We start from the raw sequence: 12,498 nt of genomic DNA, 5'->3' as shown, positions 1-12,498 counted from the left end.
AAAAATATTTAGATGAAAAAGCCAGGAAATAACCGATATTTTAAAATAAGTTATCAGAAAAGCCACAATTCAAACTGAATAAAAAGTAAGTCTTCCCTCTCCACAAATGATACATTATCTAACTATATATGAATGGCTGCTGACCTCCCCCCCCACCATGGAGATTACTGTAAACACAGCAGGCATTTTAAAACAACGTGGGGTCAAAAACAGAAAGGGAGAAAAACTGCATGAATAGGCTTACTTTCTGGCCTTGTTTTAAATTCCAGCTATAAAGATTAATTTGGTTAATAAAACTTCTGGCAAAGTTCTGAAACTACTCAGCATTAGTGTGAGTTAGTTCCAAATATATCCTTTCACTATCCAAGATAGATTCCACAAGAAAAATGTCGTTAAGAAAGGTGCTATATGGGAGCTGACAGTTGACCCAGGTGTGGAAGAGGACAGTGCCAGGAGGACACCGTTTCCAAAATGTCTAGAAATCACTGCATTAACCCAGTCCTCTTGTAATCCATTCCCTGAAGTGCAGAGGCTACTAGAAGCCTCTACCCGGCTGCACCACTGATCGGGACTACTTTCTGGGCTCGCTGAGGACTAAGCAATCTCTGTAACCTGGCTCCCCGAGAGAAATGCGCATCAAGACCGGCGGCGTGCCTGCAGTCGTGCTCCTGGAACACAGCCTCCCCACAGAGCGGCCCTGGCCTGGCCGCGGTACCTACTCTGCATCTCGATGAACTGCAGGTCGGAGCCGTTGTGCAGCCCCGCCATGTCAGCCGCCGAGCCCTCGCTCCGGGAGCACTTCTGCCGCTCCTCCTCCAGCTGCAGCTTCAGCCTCCGGATCTGAAGCGGAAGGAGAGGGCTGTCACGAGATCCACAGGACACGGCGGGTCCTCAGCCCCACAAGTCATCCGCCCAGAACTTGAGTGCCTACCACGGGGCCACACTGCCGACATGCTAGCGACAAACTGGGAACATCAGAAGGAGTGAAGCTCCAGGACCAGGTGTCCCAATCAAAGCAGCCCTATTTTATGATTTGTGTAGGCTGGTGGAATGGCAGATCTTGTCAGGGTTTTTCACTACTTTTATTAAAATTCCATTTTTAATAAAATTCTTTTGTCTTAGAATTAGGGTAAATACTGTAGGTTAAATATTTAGGAAACTTAAATATTTTAAAACGAAGTCAATTAAATATTAAGTAAATTTAATGAAAATAGTAAATTAAGTATTAAATATTAACACTTAAATATTAGGTTAAATATTTAGAAAACCTTTTGTATGCAGAAATAATTGGAAATATATTTTTGAGTTTGGCTACACAGTTGATCTACCTTATTTTACCCAAAATAAAGGATGTTTATAGTAGCTTCTTCATAATAGCTCCAAACTGGAAATAATCCAAATGTCTGTCAGCAGGAGGACAAACAACTATGGCACATCTACACAGTGGAATTACTACCCAGCAAGAAAGGGGAAAGCACTACTGATACGTGCAACACGGCTGAGTCTCAAAATAAGCAAGTTGTGTAGAAGATGCCAGACAGAAAAAGAGGACATACTATATAATTCCAATTATATAAAACTCCACAAAATGGAAACTAATCCACAGTGACAGAAAGCAGATCAGTGGCTGCCTGGAAGGGCGGGGGGGGAGAGGGAGGCTCAGGAAGGAACGGACACTAAAGGACACTGAAACTTTGGAGGGGTTATGAATATTTTCACCATTTTGACTGTGGTCATGGTTTCATGAGTATTGTTATGGGTTGAGCTGTGTCCTTACAAAACTCATTTGTTGAAGTTCTAACTCCCAGTACCTCAGGATGTGAACTTATTTGGAAACGGAGTCACTGAAGATGCATTTAGTTAAGCTGAGATGAGATCATGCTGGAATAGGGTGGGCCCCTAATGCAATATGACTGGTGTCCTTCTGAAAAAAGTGCCAGATGAAGAGAGAAAGACACGCACAGAGGAAAACGATGTGAAGACACACAGAATGCTACTCACAAGTCAAGGAATGCCACAGACTGCCAGCAAACCACCAGGAGCCAGAAGAGAAGTGTGGGACAGATTTCCCTTCACAGGCCTCAGAGGGCACCAACACTGCTGCCACCCGACCTTGGGCATTTGCTAATCTCCAAAACTGTGCAGACAGGAAACTTGTGTTCCTCTAAGCCACCCAGTTTGTGGTACTTTGTTAGGGCAGCCCTCAGAAACTAATATGGTAGGTACATTTATTTGTACCCTTTATGTACAAGCAGCTTATTCTACATCAGTTATACCTTAATAAAGCTGTGGGGGTTTTTTCATTTGCAAACTGAAGAAACTAAAAATGAATCAAATGCAAAGGGACTCAGGGTTGGGAAAAGACAAGGCCCAATGGAGACGGGAGCCCCGCACACACGGAGAACAAGATCAGGTGAATAGACGCATACTGATGCTGAGGCCCCCAGTCTGGCCTCAGTCCCCAGAATGCTGCCAGCAAGACTGCTCTCCGCATGAGAGGACTGGGGGATGTCTCCCTGTAGAACTGTCTGCCTAGTCTAATGTAAAGACCAACATATCCACGCCAAAATTTCCCAACAAAACACCCAGCCCCATCAGCCTTACCTATGCTCAGAGCTGCCTATCAGCGTTTTAGTACTCCCCACCCCGCCCTGAAACGTAGGGCCAAACAAATACACATACAAGAGCATCAGTTAGGAAATAAACTATGCATGTGGAAGGAAACAGCAGAGAACAGTGACGAACTATCAATATGCTCTGAGGTAAGTGAAAATATCTATATCCTGGAAATGACTACAGAAACACAAACCCAATGGAAGTATGCAAAGACAGAGTTGAGAAAATCTTTTAAAAGTAGAGCAAAAGAGATCAAAAGGGATGGACAAACAGGAGAGAAACAAAAAAGTTAAAGCACTGATCCCAGAGGTCTACTGCCCCTTCCTTCAGGAATCAGAGCCATGTTTCCCCGAATGCCTACACCTCTTTTATCAGTAGAGATCTGGGGAGCACTACAGCTCAGAACTACAGGGGGGAGCTGCCTCTGGGACCAAGACCGAACCTCCCCAGGCCTCCTTCACCTTTCATCATCGAGGGTCAAGGGTGAGTGTGATGCTCAGAGTTAAGGGGGCTTCCCTAGCTGGGACCCCATCAACAGTGGTCAAGGGAAAGCCTGGGCACTAGGACCAAGTGGGCCACATCCCCAGTGGGGAAAGGGCGAGCTCTGCACTGGGAGGAAACCCATGCTTCCCAGACACCTCTACCCTTTCAACATCTGCCTTGAGTTTTCATTATCCCCATCATCATGTCCATCTCAAAAACAGTCATCCTCCTACACTCTTCCCCGAAGGGCTCTGGACAGCCGTCGCCCCCATCTGCACCTCCTAACCCTTCCCAACGCCTGAAACTCTGGATTACTATTTCCCCTCATCCTCAGTTTCTTCTCTAAGTGGTCCCTTTACCTAGTGCATTAGCAGAAACCCACTCTCCCCTGAGAAGCCTGTTCCCTTTGCAGCCCTCTGACCTTCTGGTGATCTCTCCCAGAGCCCTCCTACCACTGAACCTGAGAACACAACACATGACCTGTTTTTGTGCTGTTGCCCAACTATTCTCCCTCGATGCTCCCTAAAATTCCTGCTTCCTGACCTCCTCCCCTCCCAATTCCACATACCAACCACCCCTCATCCCTGCCATCGCCCCACTCCTTCACCATCTAGCTCCTGACTTATGCTCCCTCAAGTATAGCCTGAGCAATTTCAAGATTCATCTAGGTAGAGGATTTCTCCTACAACCGATGGCAGTTTCCAAAACACCTCCTCTCCAAGGATCTTGACGTCTCTCCCTTCTTGCCCTCACTACTCTCCCACAGTCACATACTGGATCTCGCACTTGATTAAGTGCAGTCCCTGCATGAGTCAGTCCCATTATCTGCTCTCTAACCTCTACTCCTGGTCTTTCCAGCTCTCTCTCTCAGGAACCCAAATCCCAGTCTTTCAATCCCACTGCTATTTCTCATCTTCTTTCCACTGGGCCTTGACATCTTCCTGGATTACCCATTAGCCTCATTACCCACTTCATCTCTGCGGTCATCATTATCAATACTGTCCTCCTCATGCCCTCACCTCCTCTGCCCAATTACACTCCCGGGTAAAATCCCACTCCACCCACCCACGCCTGCACCTATGGCCGCTCAATGTACAGTAAGTGCGGTCACACAGACCTCGAACATACCATATAACTTACATATTCATTCCATCTCTTGTTTATTGTCTGGTCTCCTCCCACTAGAATGTAAGGTCTACTAGTGGCCGGGATTATTTAACTGATTTGTTCACGGAAATATGTCAAATGCCTGGACTAGAGTCTGTTAAAGAGTGGAATCTCATTCAACGTTCGCATGACTGAATAGGAGTTTCAAAAAGAGATAACAGAATATGGGAAGGGGGAAAACCAGTCAAGAAATTTTCCCAGGATTGAACGATAGGAATTCCTAGAATTGACGGGCCCAAACCACATCACTGTGAAACTTCCAAATAGGAAGGAGAAAGTATGATATAAGCCGCCAGAGAGGGAAAAGAGTCACAGACAAAAGACGAAAAATCAGAATGCCCTTGAAATCCTCAACGTGCTGGCTTCCATACTGGAAGCCAGAGACAATGAAGCAATTTCCTAAAAAAAAAAAAAAAAAAGGAAAATGATTGCAATGTAGAATTCTATATCCAAACTGTTAATCAAGTAATAGGGTAAAATGAAGCCACTTTCAGGCCTCCAAAGTTAAGAAAAATTTACAGCCTATATACCCTTTTCTCAGGAAGTTACTGGGGGATGTACCAAAAAGAGAACAAATAAAAAAGGAGGAAGGCCTAAGGCACTGCAAAAAGGGAATCCAACCTGAACCACAGACAGAGGAAAGCCTAGGTAGCAACGAAGGGCAGGCCGGCTGGGCGCAGATAGAGCGGGCCGTGATGTTGCCAGTGGGCCAGGCTGGATGCTCCAAGAACTCAGCAAGTGGAACTGAGAGCATACTTGGTGCATCTGAAAACGCTAAGAGCAGATTTAACTACTGTTGCAGACGTGGCAGCTACACTGGTAATAAATACACAGGAAACCAAGCAGAGGAAAAGAAAAGCCACAGGATTAACTCCGGGGGAGCTAGAGCTGTGAAGAGGAGGGAAGGTGGCCCTGCAATGCTGTGGGGCTCCACGGCAAGTGGCACTCACGAGTCCTGAGAACACACGCAGACGGGAGGTGCGCCGGGCCTTCACCAGGAGGACAGGGGATGGGAAGGGTGTGCGTGCTGGGGACAGAAGGCTAGATGGTCATCTTCCACAGAGGGATGTCAACAGTGCCCCAAACAGAACCATCAAGAAGCAACGTGAGCGTGTGGGACAGAAATACACAAGAACAGGACACATGGAGAGAATGTGCTAAACCAATTGGAATGGCCAGGGGTAAACGTGAGGAGGCAGAGCACGGAACTCCTGTCTTGACAACAAGCTTCGTACCACTATTTAACTCCTTAAACTCCACGTCTGATACATTTTTTTTTAAAGAACAGGAAACAACAAAGAGGCAAAATATGAATTTATCTTTTTGTCCTTCAAATCTTGAGTACTGATGTTTGAAATAAGCATGTTTCTTTCTTGTGTATATTTTAATTTGCTAATGTTTTGCCATGTGATTTATTTAGTCCGTTAAATTAACATTACCTTCCAGTGAGAAGAATGCCTTTACCTGTGATAGTAGCTCTTCCTTTTCTCCAGCAAGTTTTCGTAGCCTGACATCTAAAACAAATGGAAAAGGTTGTAAACTAAATTTGTGAGGATATAATACCAAAACAATTAAAAATTATTCTTGAAATTCAAAAACACCATACATTATCTGATAACTTACAGCTTTCAACATCAAAAGAAATGAAGGCTTAAGTTAAAGGTGCTAAGGAAAAGTACTTAATTATTCAACATATTTCCACACAACAGATAGCTATCAAGGCACTAAATACAACATTTGCTCCCAAGGGCAGTGATTTTCCACTGAAAGACAAACCAAAGTACAAAGATCACTTCCTTATTTCAAAAATGTGCAAGCGGGTGCCTGGGTGGCTCAGTCGTCAAGCGTCTGCCTTCGGCTCAGGTCATGATCCCCGGGTCCTGGGATCGAGCCCCACGTCAGGCTCCCTGCTCAGCGGGAAGCCTGCTTCTCCCTCTCCCACTCCCCCTGCTGTGTTCCCTCTTCTCGCTGTCTGCCGAAAAATAAATAAAATCTTAAAAAAAAAAATGTGCAAGCTTTCACCAGCAGACAGACAACTAGAATGTTGGGGTGCTCCCACAGATTTAAGTCTCACAGGAGCAAACAAAATCTGGGAGAGAAGACAGACGGGGTACGAGAGGGCCTGGGTGGAGAGGATGGAACAGGGAAAATGAGAACACAACACAGAAGAGGCAAAGGCCTACACAGGCGAGCGGGGGGCCAACTCGGAGGTGCAGGCAGTCAAGGGCTAATCTGAGGCCTGCGGCAGGATTGCCAGGGCTTGCTCCTGGCCTGGGGGGAGGGCCGCTGCTTCCCAAGCATGCCGTTAACACAAGCCCCTCCGGGTGAGGGGGACCACAGATGAGTACAAGCAGCAGGCGACTCCGAGCCAGCGCCTCCCACAACCAACTAGGGTCACGGCTGAATGTTAAGTGCTGGCTTCCCCAGTACCTTCCAAGCAAGCAGGGGAAGCCCTGGGCTGCCCCCAAGCCACACACTCAGTGCATTCTCTAGAGCGGCTCCCACTGCCTAGCCCGCATCCTCTGCTATATCAAAGTGCTCTGTTTCTGCAATTCTGTGCATCGGAGAATGTGTTTACTAACTCTGAAAAAGTCCCACTCCTCTAGGAAACCTACACATATATGAAAACAAAAGAAAAAAAAGTGAGCTGGTGTTAGAGTATCTGTGTTTTCCTTCCTCTAGAGCAGAATTCTTCGTGGAGCCAATGGATGGGCATCTGTGTGGTTTCCTGGGAGAGGTGTTATTAAAGTCTCAAAGGCTTAAATTTAAGAGGCTTGGATGTTAAGAGGCTCAGAAGCCCTGCTCTAGAAAGAACACTCTTCTAAGATCTGACTTCTTGGTCACCTGTTTCTGGCCTTAAGAAATGCAGTAGCAAAGAGCTACAGGACTCCGGGATAAGTAGCAGAGCATAAAACCAGATTCTCCAGGAAGCAGAAACTTAAAACATACCTGGGGAAGTCCCCTACCAGCCCACCGGTTCCCTGGGACACATACGCTGGATTATCTCTTCCAGGAAGGTTTGTATTTAAGTAAAAAAGCAATGTGTATACACCAACATGCTTCCATCCAGAGGCCTTACAGTGACCCAGATGCTGGTTTCCCAAGTTCAAGGGTGCCTAAAGACACTGTGCCCAGATTTCTTCCCGTGAAGAATTCAGTTAAACCTCAGATAGCCCTGTGTTGTTTTTGTTTTCCAAGATGGGCTGTGAGTAAGCCGGAAGTCTAGCAGAACAGTAAACCCAAGCCAACAGAGCAGCAACTGTGTCCTACCGAGTGGACCTTCTCCTGCAGACTCCAAGACCTGAGCAGCCTCCTGAGACACCACGGTGATGGCTCCAACCACTGGTTCATGACTGACATCACCATTGGGAGTGCCATCGGGGATTATAACTAAGCCATGTTTCTGTAGAGAAGGAGAAAACCCACCGTCACAAAACATGGCCCACATGGCAGTATGCTCTGTGAGGTGACTGTGACAATATGTTTGCCACAGATAACACCAGGTTAGAACTAGTTACATGGAATATAGGTCCGTAGAAGAAATGACTGAAACCTACCAAATCTGCATTGAAGATGAACACTGGTGTGTCTTCGGGCTGAGAAAAATAACAGGATGAAAGGAAGGAAGACTAAAGCAGTGAGGGACTTGGAACTCCAGGCTAAAGCTAACGTACCTCTCCTGTCTTCACTGTCTCCTTCAGGTCAGCCAGCTCCTCTCTGAGCGTATCTCGCTCATTCCTAAGGCAGGCAATGTATTCTTTCTGTTTCTCTAGGGCCTGGTTTTAGACAGGGTAGCAAGGGAAAGAATGGCACAGAAAAAGAGCAAGTGAAAGAGGTAGCAGAGAGCACCTACTTCAAATAAACAGAGATAAGGGCATAAAAGACAAGGGAGCGGTAAAAGCTTGGAAACCGGCAGTTAGATATGGGAAGAAGTACAAAGTCATATGGACACACATCTCCACAGGAGAGTTTTAACAGAAACTGATTAATCGTGCATCAATTCGCCAAAACATGCTTATCACATCAGGCTGGAGAACTGATCTTTCTTTTCCAGTTGATGAAAAAAAAACAGGAAAAGGAAGATGAAGACAGCAGTCGTATTAAAGTTTTCCTTACTGACCTTACTACATTTTCATAGGGTGACCCAAACAAGCAAACAAATACATTTCATGTTTAACTAAAATTGTTCACTCAAGAATACAGTGAAATTTTTTAACTACGAAAACTAATTTTAAAATTTTTTAGTTAAAAAAATTTTAATGGCCCTGGAAGAAAAAATAACCAGTATGCACAAGGTATTTTAATTAAATATTGGCTATAGTGAGTGTTCTCCAAGCAGTGTGGCAAAATATTCCTCAAATACCACTTAATTCAAAATAGCTAATCTCCAAAGGGATTCCCAAGGACCTGTGTTTTGTTAATTTAGTTAAATACAATTAAGAATCTGGTTTCTGATACACCTTTCTAAATGGGAAAAAGGAAAATAAAACACTGACAAAATAAATACAGCCCACCTATGGAGTGCAGCAGAATATGGGTTTGGGGGTCAGGCTTTTGAGTCCCGGCACGTACTAACTTACCTAAGCCTCAGATTTCTCATCTGAAAGACAGAAGGGACAACAGTAGTACCACCCCACGTACACAGCGTAAGCACTGCTGCCGTGCGAGTCCCAGGAAGGCTCAGGAAAAGCCTACCACTTTCTTTCCACTTGGATCACCAGTCCCCCCCCCCCACCCCCGCCCCGCCTGAATCACAACTGTCAGAGCTGAGGCCAACGGGGCAGATGCAGGCACACGCCTGGGTCATCAGTGACAAATCGGATCTGTTCTATGTAATGAAATAACCCAGAATTCAAAACATACCCCAGGCAAGCAGTCTATGCAGACACCTGACGGCTGGACTATTCTGAAAAAGCCTTTCTCTACACAAGTGTTCCTATATTTCATATTTTCTCCCAGCAGCCCCAACAGGCCAAGAAGTTTAACTACAACAGGTAACTTTCCTCTCGGTTTATGGGGTTAGAAATGAGCCAACTGCTTCATTACTGACTGCTGAGTAGTTGGACAATGTTCTAAATCATTCTAATCTTACTGTGCACCCAAACTGGCGATAAGGGACGCTAGCGACCACCAACCGTGTGGCTCGAACTATACAGCCGGCACTGCTACAAAGACATATAATTTTGCCCTAATATATTTATATATATATAGTTTCTCCCTTATATATCCTGCACTTGTCTTATCCCCATTTCACAGATCAGAAAATTGAAGCTCAGAGGTTTTATATATATATATAATTTTTTTTGCCCAAAGCCAGAAAGTGAATCCAGTTCTTTTTGGTTTCAAAGCCTTTGCATACTTTTTCTATATCACAGCCCCAAGAAGACCACAATTATGTTTCCTTACTGTCATCCCAGATGCTGCTGGAAAAGTAGTCAATAAGTAGCCCTACCCCGTACTTACCCAAACTGCAACACCAATATCTAATTTCCTTCCAGCAATTTACATTCACACCATATGGCATGTCTTGAGTCTGCCTTTGTATTAATCATTTCAGTTTCTAGCATCACGAGGCATTTACCCTAACACTTCAAGCAACTATTACTACTCCATTACATTAATAACAAATGTTAACATCAGGACAAAAAAAGCACAAGCAGTATTTTCCCATCTGTTGACAGACACTTTAACCTCTGCGGGGTTAGATATCTGTGGGTTATCGGCATCTGCGTGCATAGTTACGCCATGCATCACCACGTATAACAGCGTCAGTGATCACCGCCACGACATGCTCTACATAAACACCACCACTAAGTACACAAGATCTCTTAGGAACAGACCAATTTGAAACTAGAAATTCTAGCAAATGCTAGAAAATGCCATTTGCTCTTCTTCCTACATCTTATAGCAATGGGTTTTATCTTTGCTTTTGGACTTTTTAACTTCATCTTCCCATAATTATGGACGGGAAAATAAAATACATCCTATAAGTTCTCCCATTTCACCACAAAGTTTGGAGGCTACTGAAATACCTTATAATTGGAGCAAATGTAGTCACGCTGGATCTGAAACCCTCTGTAGCACCTGACCATAAAACCACTACCCTGTGTTTGCATTCAGTAATAGCTCTTAGAGATTTTTTTTCCCTGCTTAGAATAAAAACTACGTGCTTGTGGAGATCTAAATAATTCTTTACCCCTGACCTAACCTCAAATTCTAGTGTCAAGAAGCCTGAAAGATACGTGTAACAGGCTGAACTCTGGGGGCAAAAGGTTATTTCTCCATATAATTCCATGGGCCATAAATATCTTTAGTCAGAATGGGATGGAGTCTCACATGGGGCTATCCAGATACACCAGTCCTTTGTATGTGCTTATTCCACATGTAGCCACCTGGCACTTGGAACTGCTTTAGGGCTACAAGCATGACCACAAGGATCGATGAAGGAGAGCCAAAGAAAACCAAACTCTTAACATGAGAATAAAGGTCATGTTCCTTTATTAAGTACTAACTTTAAATCTTGAAAATGAAACTAGAGACAAGGGATACGTGAGGTAGTCACTGACTAAACTGAAAATGTGTCTTGTGCGAGTCATGGGAGGACCACACTAGGATGGCTATCAGAAAAACCAGAAACAAGTGCTGGTCATGAAACCCTTGTGCAGTACTGATGAGAATGGAAAATGGTACTGCTGCTGTGGAAGACAGTCTGGCTATTCCTCAAAAAACTTCAACATACCACTACCATATTATGCAGCAATTCCACCCCTGGGTATCAACCCAAAGAAATGAAAGCAGGGCCATAAAAGGGTACTTGCAAACTCATGTGCACAGCAGCATTATCCACAATAGCCAAAAGGTGGAAGCAAACCCAGTGTCTGTTCACCAACCGATGAATGGATAAACAAAATGTGGTACATACGTACAATGAACTATCCTTCGGCCTTAAAAGGAAGGACGTTCTGACACATGCCCGACCACAGTTAAACCTTGAGGACATTATGCTAAGTGAAATAAGCCAGTCACAAAAAGACAAAGACTCTAGGATTCTACTTATATGAGGTACCTAGAATAGTAAATCCAGAGAGACAGAAAGTAGAATGGTGGCTGCCAGGGACTACAGGGAGGAGGACGTGGGGAGCTGTTTAATGGGCACAGTTTCGGTTCTGCAAGATGAAAGAGCTCTGGAGATGGATGGTGGTGACGGCAGCACAACAGTGTGAATGTACTTAATACCACCAAACTCTACACTGAAAAATGGTTAAAGTGGTAAACTTGACGTTATTTGTATTTTACCACAATTTAGAGAGTTTCCTAAAAAGTCAAAGGAGGGACCAACTATTGATACACGCAACTCGGCTAAATCTCAAGGGAATCATGCTGAGTGAAAAACATAACCCCAAAGGGTTAAATACTTTTTAATTCCATTTATATAATGGTCTTATAATGGCAAAATTACAGAAATGAGAACAGATTAGTGGTTGCCAGGGCTTGGGGAGGAGTAGGGAAGGTAGCAGATGAGGCCATAAAAGGGCAACAGGAGACATCCTTTGTGGTAGTGAAAATGTTCTGTATTTTGCCTATATAGCAAGGTCAATATCCTGGCAGTGATACTGTACCATAGTTTTTGCAAGATGTTCCATTTGGGGAAGACTGGATAAAGGGCATACAGGACCTCTCTGTATTACTTCTTGCAATTGCATGTGAATCTACAATTACCTCAAAAAACGTTTTTTTAAGTTTAATTTTTTAAAAAAGCCAAAGGAACACATTATTATATACCATACAGAAAGAAGATAGCCCACTTATTCATTCAACAATGCCATGAATATTTAAAAGTCAAATAACTTGTCTTAACTATGAGCACATCTTTTTGGTAGAAAATAAATTTTTGTTTTATTTTGAATAGCTGTTTTATTGGACTGAGTGGTTTGGGGTTTTCCTATGGCTGATCCAAAATAATCGGTTTAAATACTAAGATAATTATACAAAATAGAAATCATGGACCTACAGATCTGTGCTAAAGAAAATTATGTTAAGGTCCTAAAAGAAGACCATTCTAGATAGTGACCAGACTTTAACCTTTACAAATTACCTACTTTGTGCCATACATTTTTTCACATCTCATTTAAAATTCCCCAAGTAAAAATGTAAATAAGATCAGTAGTTCACAATCAAAATTTCAAAACTCTTAACAGTGGTTATATTCCAGAAGGCTCTTCTAGCTTTGGG

At 43.9% G+C, this 12,498-nt stretch overlaps 1 protein-coding gene across 7 annotated transcripts in view; it reads right to left on the bottom strand.

The window, feature by feature from the left end:
• LRRFIP2 (LRR binding FLII interacting protein 2) overlaps positions 1–12,498 on the bottom strand; it is a 105,236-nt gene that overhangs the window by 3,103 nt on the left and 89,635 nt on the right. For 5 of the 7 annotated variants that reach the window (XM_078073770.1, XM_036094182.2, XM_036094180.2 and 2 more), the window contains 4 exons: positions 7,941–8,042; positions 7,537–7,669; positions 5,731–5,780; positions 720–840 (listed from right to left, as the gene is read on the bottom strand). In XM_078073770.1, coding sequence (XP_077929896.1) covers positions 720–840; positions 5,731–5,780; positions 7,537–7,669; positions 7,941–8,042 — 406 coding nt within the window. The remainder of the gene's footprint in view (positions 1–719; positions 841–5,730; positions 5,781–7,536; positions 7,670–7,940; positions 8,043–12,498) is intronic. The other 2 variants (XM_078073763.1, XM_078073766.1) reach the window with 1 other exon arrangement.

Source organism: Halichoerus grypus, chromosome 1 (genome assembly GCF_964656455.1).
Source record: "Halichoerus grypus chromosome 1, mHalGry1.hap1.1, whole genome shotgun sequence".
Classification (NCBI taxonomy): domain Eukaryota; kingdom Metazoa; phylum Chordata; class Mammalia; order Carnivora; family Phocidae; genus Halichoerus; species Halichoerus grypus.
This window is presented reverse-complemented; position numbering and strand designations above follow the sequence as displayed.